The 8,390-nt window shown below is 61.0% G+C and overlaps 1 protein-coding gene across 3 annotated transcripts; it reads right to left on the bottom strand.

Annotated features, from left to right (window-relative positions):
* Positions 1-3,734: 3,734 nt before the first annotated feature.
* ZBTB45 (zinc finger and BTB domain containing 45) lies at positions 3,735-7,661 on the bottom strand. Of its 3 annotated transcripts, none has more exons than XM_043998533.1 (3): positions 7,535-7,661; positions 5,068-6,599; positions 3,735-4,764 (listed from the first exon to the last, which is right to left on the bottom strand). In XM_043998533.1, exons 2-3 carry the CDS (start codon positions 6,587-6,589, stop codon positions 4,508-4,510), a joined length of 1,779 nt encoding a protein of 592 aa, XP_043854468.1. In that variant the 5' UTR covers positions 6,590-6,599; positions 7,535-7,661; the 3' UTR covers positions 3,735-4,507. The 3 variants fall into 3 exon arrangements, with proteins under 3 accessions (XP_043854468.1, XP_043854470.1, XP_043854471.1); XM_043998535.1 differs by having other exon boundaries at positions 7,469-7,565; XM_043998536.1 differs by lacking the exon at positions 7,535-7,661 and adding an exon at positions 7,255-7,359.
* Positions 7,662-8,390: the final 729 nt, after the last annotated feature.

Below are 8,390 nucleotides of genomic sequence, written 5' to 3'. Positions count from 1 at the left end.
TTTGGAACTATCTTGTACCGTTGTCTTGCTGAGAAGAAGCAAGTTTATCACAGTTGATCAACACACAGTGTCATTGATACTGTGTACAATGTTCTCCCCTGCTCATCTTTTCTTTTCTTTCTTTCTGTTTGTTTGTTTGTTTTTGTGGGGCAATGGGGGTTAAGTGACTTGCCCAGGGTCACACAGCTAGTAAGTGTCAAGTGTCTGAGACCAGATTTGAACTCAGGTACTCCTGAGTCCAGGGCTGGTGCTTTATCTACTGAGCCACCTAGCTGCCCTGCTCATTTTTTCTTACAGCACAATAGTATTCCACCACATTCACATATCACAGCTTGTTCAGCCATTCCCCAATTGATGGGCATCTCCTCAATTTCCAATTCCTTGCCACCACAAAAAGAGCAGCTATAAATATTTTTGAATATGTTGGTCCTTTTCCCTTTTTGATGATCTCTTTGGGAAAAAGACCTAATAGTGGTATTACTGGGTCAAAGGGTATGCACAGTTTTATGGCTTTTGGGGCATAGTTCCAAATTGCTCTCCAGAATGGTTGGATCAGTTCACAGCTCCACCAATAATCCATTAGTGTTCTGATTTTTCCACAGCTTCTCCAACATTATTTTCCTTTTTTGTCATTTTAGCCAATCTGATAGGTGTGAGGTGGTACCTCAGAGTTGTTTTAATTTGCATCTCTCTAATCAATAGTGATTTAGGGCATTTTTTCATATGGCAATAGATAGCTTTGGTTTCATCAGAAAACTGCCTGTTCATATCCTTTGACCATTTCTCAATTGGGGAACACCAAATGCTTTTGTCCAGAAGGTCCTGGGAGAGGAAGAGGTCCTTGCAGATGACTGGTCAAGTCTTCTTTGGCAGCTCCTCCTCACCCCACCCTGTAGACCATAAGGCAGTGCTGCCCCCATTGCTGGGGGGTGGGGGGCTCCAGGCTCCCTGAACTCTCCAGGGTAGGCAGCAGGGAGGTGGCCACCGTGGGGAAGAATGAAGGGAGAACACCAGGGGGTCACTCAGGCACCAGAAAAACCCCACTCACCTGAAGGGCCCCAGGGGTCAGGGGCCAGGGGGCCATGGTGGCTGCAGAGGAATCCAGCAAGATGGGGAAGGGGCAGGAGGAGGGAGGAGGGGTGGACAGGGGAGGAGGAAGGGGGCACAGGGGAGGAAGTGGGGGGAGGACAGGGGAAGAGGAGGAGGGAGGACAGAGGAGGAATGGGAGGAAGGAGGAAGAGGAGGAGGGAGGACAAAGGAGGAGGAGGGGGAGAAAGGAAGAGGGGGAGGGAGGACAGAGGAGAGGAAGGGGAAGGAGGATGGAGGAGAGGGGAGGGAGGACAGAGGAGGAATGGAAGGAAGGAGAGGGAAGACAGGAGGAGGAGGGAGGAGGGGGGAGGACATAAGAGGAGTGGGAAGAGGAGGGGACAGAGGAGGAATGGGAGGAGGAGGGAGGACAGAGGAGGAATGGGAGAAAGACAGAGGAAGAATGAGGAGGGGGGAGGACAGAGGAGGAATGGGAGGAAGAGGAGGGAGGACAGAGGGGAGGAGGAGGAAGGAGGATGGAGGACAGAGGAGGCATGGAAGGAAGGAGAGGGAAGACAGGAGGAGGAGGGAGGAGAGGGGAGAGGACATAAGAGGAGTGGGGGGAGGAGGGAGGAAGAGGAGGGGGACAGAGGAGGAATGGGAGGAAGAGGAGGGAGGACAGAGGGGGAGGGAGGACAAAGGGGAGGAGGGGGAGGACAGAGGAGGAATGGAGGAAGAGGGAGGGACAAAAGGAATGGGAGGAGGAAGAGGAGGGGGAGGACAAAGGAGGAGGAGGGGGAGAAAGGAAGAGGGGGAGGGAGGACAGGAGGAATGGGAGGAAGGAGGAGGGGGAGGACAGAGGAGGAATGGAGGAAGAGGGAAGAGGAGGAGGAGGAGGAGGATAGAAGAATGGAAGAGGTAGGAAGAGGAGGGGGACAAAAGAAGGGGAGGGAGGAGGGAGTAGGAGGGAGAGGAGGCTAGAGAAGCTAGAGTTGGAGGAGAAAAGGGAAAAACGTGTGAGCATGAGCCGGGACTGGAGGTGATGAACAGAAAGAAAGTTTTGGTCCAGAAATTCCTGTGCTTGGAAAGAGGGGGGGGGGCAGAGCGGGAGAAGAACTGAGGCGTAGGCAGCATATATGAACATCCTGCTGTATACACTGAAGATGGAAAGATCACCCAGATACACAAGAGGGTCACAGGGAAAGTTTGCTGGGGATCAGAGGTCAGTCACAGGTGGGAGGTCATGGCTTCTCTTCTGGTAGGGGGACCTCTCAGCTCCGGAGCATGGTCTACTCCAGGCACTAGAAGTGACCCCTATCCACTGCAGAAGTGATGTCTGCCCTTCCCAGAGTTTGCCCCTCAGCTTCCCTTCGCCCAGGCCTCACCCCATCATGTTCAAGTCACCAGCTGCCTGCTCTTGCCATGGAAACGGGGGGGGGGGGGGAGGTGCAAAGGGGGAACAGGCCTTGAGGCAGAAAGAGGAGGAAAAGGATATGCATTTATTAAGTACCTACAGTGTGCCAGGCCCTGGACAAAAAGCTTTACAACTATTATCTCATTCAATCCTCACAATCCTCACAACCCTCCCATTTTACAGATGAAGCTGAGGCAGATGGAGGGTTAATGACTTGCCTAGAGTCACAGTTAGGCAGGTGGGTCTTCCTGACTCTGGGCCCTGCTCACTTCCTAGCTCACAAACCTCATCTATTAAAATGGGGGTCATAGGGGCAGCTAGGTGGTGCAGTGGAAAAAGCACTGACCCTGGATTCAGGAGGACCTAAGTTCAAACCCAACCTCAGACACTTGACACTTACTAGCTGTGTGACCCTGGGCAAGTCACTTAACCCTCATTGCCCCACCAAAAAAAAAATGGGGGTCATGAAACCACCTCCCTCCCAGAATTGTAAAGACTGAATGGCACACAGTAGGCATTTAATAAATGCATATCCCTCCCCCTCCATGAGGGAGTTGTGACAGCAGGATTTTGTCATCTGTTTGTCCTTGGTCCCATTTTAGAGAACACACTGAGCCCCAGGTCTTCAGGACTCCAGTACACAGCCCACCCTCCCCCCATATTTATTCAGGGCTCACTCCCTACGTTCTGGACCCTGGGCTGTCAGCACAAGCCAATCCTAAACTTGGATCAACATTGGCCAGCCGCCCCACAGGCTCAGGGCCATTGCTATATGCTTTCTGCCTTCCAGAGAGCCTCCTTTTCCCAAGCCCCTCCCTGACAATGGTCCTCCATCTTCCCAAGAGAAGAAGCTTCCCCCCTCAGCCTCTTCTCTCTGGGTCCCAGGCAGGATGCAGAAAGGGTAGGGTTGTGCCAGTGACAGGACTCAGATCTGAGCAGGGGTCAGAGCTGTGGGGGTTGGTGAGATTGCCCAGGAGGGGGGGGAGGGGCAGGCGTGGCACCCTCTGAGCTGGACCTTGGCCTCCACAGGTCCCTAAATTCTGCCTTTCCAGGGCCCTGAGTCTGCTCTTTCCCAGCTCTGACACTGCCCTTCCCATCTTGGTGGCCACCCCTAGACATTCTTTGGCTTTTCCTTCCTCAAATGGGATGCCCAGAACCCAAGCCAGCACCTCAGGGGAAGTGCAGTCACCTCCCCACCCCCCTCCTCCTGGGAGTCTGCAGCCCGAACTGAGCGGTCCCTGCTCCTGGAGGTCTTTGAAGCTGTTCCATCCTTTGTCAGTCAGTCAGTCAGTCAGTCAGTCAACAAGCATTTATTAAATGACCTCCTACTACATACCAAACTTACAAATACAAGCAGAAAGACAGTTCCTGCCCTCAAGGAGCGCACACTCTAGGGGAAGAAGACACACTGAAGGGGAAGGGGAAGGGTGGTGATGAATGAGGGCTGGCTGACCCGGCTCCTTCCGTTGGTGGCCGGGGCCCACTCAGGTTCTAAGCCTCCTCCTCCTCCAACACCTCATCCTGTTTCAGTTCAGCCCTGTCAGGTCCCTTGGGAAGCTTGGGGTGAGTTTGGCGAGCCTGCTCCCCGGCAGTAGCAGAGGGCGCCCCCTGCCCAGCTTGCCTCCTGCCTCTTGGCCTCTGCTCTCGCTCCAAGGGCATTGCTAGACAGCCAGGACATTTCAATATGACTTTCTGGGTGCCCCCCCCAAAATCTGGGGCCAATCACAGAGAAGGCTCCAAACTCCCCAAAAGAGCCACCACAGCAGCGCCTCAGAGGCCGGCCTGGGGCCACCCTCCCAGATGGCCCTGCCCAGCCCTGAATACAGGATCAGCCCCACCAACACTCCCCTGGCAAGGAGTGAAGAGAGGGGAGTCTCAAGGGATGGGGGATGGGGGGATAGGGGGAGGGGTGGGAAGGGAGGGCAGCCAGAGGACCCCCAGGCCAATGCCTTCCACTAGCAGAGTCCAAGGTTCCAGTCGGCAGAGGGGCCTTGGCCATGGGGGGAAGGGGAGGCAGTGGGGGCCACCAGAGGACTGAGGATGGGCACGGGGGCTGGGGGAGAGGGGTCAGGGGGCAGGGTGAGAGCTGAGGTGGCGCTCCAGTAGTGTCCGGTGGGAGAACACCTTGGCGCAGAGCGGGCAGGGGACGCGCTCTGGCCGGTGGGTGCGCATGTGCACATTGAGCGAACTCTTCTGAGTGAAGCGTTTGCAGCAGACGGAGCACTGGAAGGCCCGCACCCCGGTGTGTGTCACCATGTGCTTGAGGAGGTAATCTCGGAGAGAGAAGGAACGCCAGCACACGGAACACTGGTGGGGCTTCTCCCCTGGGGACAGGGAGAGACGCGGGGTGAGAGGTGCCTGCTCCATGGGCAGCGCTCCCCCCCAGCCGCAGCGCCTCCAGCCCCGCATTGGCGGGGTGGGCATTTCCTGGGGCGTCTCCCCCTGCCACCATCGCCTCAAAGACTCTCTGGTGCAGGTCGCTCCCCCCCACACACAGCTGAAGGGTGACCGCTGGGACCCCCGGGCAGGAAGCCCCTGCCCCGCCCTGGGTGGTGGGCTTTTTTCTTCGCCTGCTCTTCCGTCCTGGGCACAGATGATTGCGCCCTCACCCTGAGGTCCCTTCTCACCTGAATGAATGAACATGTGCTTCGTGTAGTTCTTGCGCGAGCTAAATGTTTTCTGGCAGTGACTGCACTCATAGGAAGGCAGCTCCGGGGGCCGGGGCCCCGGGCCGGGGGGCGCAGGCAGGCCGGGACCTTCGCCCGGCTGAATCTGGATGGGGCCTAAGCCTCCCAGGGCTGCTGAAGCAGAGGCCGCCGGGACTCCTCCACCTCCGCCTGCGGAGCCTTCTGGCTGAAGGGGGCTGAAGAAGGGGGGAGGCTGGGGGGGCCCCGGGGGAGGAGCTGGTAGGTGGAAGGGGAAGAGGCCGGTGGCCCCTGCGCCCTTTACCCCCGCGGCTGCAGGGCTGGGGAAGGCCAGGGCCCTGGGCTCGGGGCCCCGAGGTCCAAATCCGGAACTGGGAGGTGGCCCCAAGCTGCAGTCCGGCCGAGCGGGAGCCTGGGGGGGGCCGTCTAGGGCAGGGGGAGCCGCCTCCCGGGGGCCCCCCTCGGCCACGTCCTCGTTGGGCCACACGGGGATAAAGCTCTCGGGGAACACCTCTTCCGAGGCCCCTCCGAAATAGTCTCTTCCTCCGGGGGGTTCTGAGGGAGCCAAATCCGGCCCTGTAGGGGGGGGCTCCTTCCGGGGTTCTTTAAGCCCCTCACTGAAGAAGCCTCCCCCACACTGACTAAAGCAGCCCCCTCCACTGCCGCCCCCTCCCTCCTCCTCCTCGGCCCCGTCCTCTTCCTCCTCCTCCTCCTCCTCCTCTTCCTCCTCCACCCCGTCCCCCTGGCCCGAGCCTTCTCTGGTTCCTTCCCCCGCCACCGTGGGGGCTGCCCGGGTGGGCGAGGTCTCTCCTTCCTCGTCCTTGACCACCACGGGCAGTGGCTCCAGCAGCTGCAGGCGGACGGGCTGCCTCTGCTTGCGGCTGTGACAGCCGTGGGGCCCTACGTCGGCCGCTGAGGCCCCGGCCCCGGCCCGCTGCTGCTGCTGCTGCTGCTGCTGGGCAGAGAGCAGATCTCGCAGCTTGTAGCGGACCTCAGCCCCCGGCCCCGGGGCGCAGAGCTCAGAGGCGGTGGTGGCCGGCCCCGGGGTCCCGTCCTCCGGCCCCCGGGCGCCGGCTCCCCGGGCCTGGGAGATGATCTGGGTGCACTCATCGATCACCGTCTTGATCTGCAGGATGGAGGCCGCCGTCAGCACCTGCAGGGCCTCGCTCTGCGCCACCACCAGCGAGCCGCTGTACAGGAACTCGACCAGCTGGCGCACCGTCTGGGCCGGCACCACAGGCGGCACCAGGATCTCCGAGTGGCCCAGCAGCAGCTTGTCCTGGAAGAAGGGCGAGCCGGCCGCCAGCACGCAGCGGTGCGCCCGCAGCGAAGCCTCCCGGATGCGCACGGTCACGTCGCAGAAGTGGCCGCCCAGCCGCTGCCCGTTGAGGGTCTCCAGCAGCGAGCGTGAGAAGTTCTGCAGGTGGATGTAGTGGACGGCTTCCGCGGCCGCCGCTGAGGCCGAGGCCGAGGCCGTGGCCGTGGCCGCCGCAGAGGCCGCCATGGCCCTCCCCCTGCGCCACAGAGGGTCGGAGTGAGGGCGGCCCCTCCTCTGGACCGGACGGCCTCCCCAAGGGCCCAGATCTGAGGCTGCGCCCAAAGGGGCCCTCCGGGAGTCCCCCCATCCCGAGCCCAGACACTGCCCAGCACCTAGCCAGGCCCCGACCCACACGCCCCGCCTGACAGCCACTCCGGGGAGCTCCCCCCCAAACCCTGCAGGTGCTACTGGATCCAGCTCATGAATCCCCCCCCTTCCCCTGTGCCATCTGCCCCAGAAAGGCCCTCCCCACCACTCCCATACCTTCTCATCCGCCCCGCCCCCTCCCCTGACCCCCCTTCCCCCCACAAAGCCCCCCAACCACACGCATATCTTCTCACCCGCCCCGCCTCCTCCCCTGGCCCCCCTCCCATACTTTGTCACCCGCCCCTCCCCCCCACAAAGCCCCCCCAACCACTCCCATACCTTCTCCCCTACCCACTCCCAAACCTTCTCCCCCACCCCACCCCCTCCCCTGGCCCCCCTCCCCCCCAGAATGCCCCCAACCACTCCCACACCTCACCTGTCCCACCCCCTCACCTGTCCCCCTTCCCCCCCACAAAGCCTCCCCAACCGCTCCCATACCTTCTCACCCGCCCCACCCTGACCCCCATGTCCCCCGACTCCCTCACCTGCTCCCACAGGGAACCCTGTGTCACAGACACCCCACACAAAGTCCCCTTGGTCAGTGCCCTGTCACACATGCCCTGATCCCTTTCCCTGTCAAAGCACCGCCCCCTCTTCACACCTGCCCCTGTGTCTCATCCTGTATCTTCCCCCGGCCCCGCCGCCCCACAGCGCCCCCTCTGGTCCGGCCCCCTCTTCACACCTGCCTCTGTGTCTCACCCTTTAGGTTCCCCCGGCCCCGCAGCGCCCCCTCTGGTTGGGTAGCCGCAGCCCCGGTCCCGCTACCTTCTCCGTAGCGTTCCTCTCTTCGTGTCCGGCACCCACTTCCGGCCTCAATTTCGAGGGGCGGGTCTGAGGAGGCGGTCAATGGGAAGTGACGTCAGAAGCAGGGCCCTAGTCGATAGGATCAGAGAGACGAGGCCTTCCCTCCGGCTTGGATGACCGGAAGCAAAGCGTCCTCGGAGAACCCTCAGGGAGCCCCGCCCTGACCATAGAGATGAGCCCCGTAGCAGGGAGCACCATCGAGAGGGTTCTCTCTCCCTCCCTCCCTCCCTCCCTCCCTCCCTCCCTCCCTCCCTCCCTCCCTCCCTCCCTCCCTCCCTCCCTCCCTCCTCCCTCTCTCTCTCTCTCTCTCTCTCTCTCTCTCTCTCTCTCTCTCTCTCTCTCTCTCTCTCTCTCTCTCTCTCCCCGCCTGGAGGACCGAGGAAGGCTGGGGTCCCGCGAATGAATGGGGAGGCGAGGGGGCTAAGCGAGGGAAGGAAGAACCTAAATGAAGGAAAGAGGCACTGGAGGAGCGAATGGACAAAAAGTTTACCGCGAGCAAGGGCGCGAAGCCGGGGAGCCCTTGGGGCTCCCGGGCTGAGAGGGCGGGGCGGAGGTGGACACGCCCCAATCAGGGACCATAGCTAGTGCGGGCCCACCTTCGGCGCTTCCTACCGGCCGTGGGCCGGAGGCTGCGGAATGAGCTGGCTCCTGCGGTTTGCAAAGCTGTGGCCCGCCGGGTCCGCGGAGCCCACCTGCCCCGGTGTTGCACGCGGGGCTTCTCCGCTCACAGGACTTCTCCTGCACCCGCGGCTTCCCCTACACGCGGTGCTTCTCCGCACACGGGGCTTCTGCACGCGGGGCTTCTCCTGCACCCACG

Source organism: Dromiciops gliroides, chromosome 3 (genome assembly GCF_019393635.1).
Source record: "Dromiciops gliroides isolate mDroGli1 chromosome 3, mDroGli1.pri, whole genome shotgun sequence".
In the NCBI taxonomy this organism is placed as follows: domain Eukaryota; kingdom Metazoa; phylum Chordata; class Mammalia; order Microbiotheria; family Microbiotheriidae; genus Dromiciops; species Dromiciops gliroides.
Note: the sequence above shows the minus strand (reverse complement) of the source record. Positions and strands in the feature narration are given on the sequence as shown.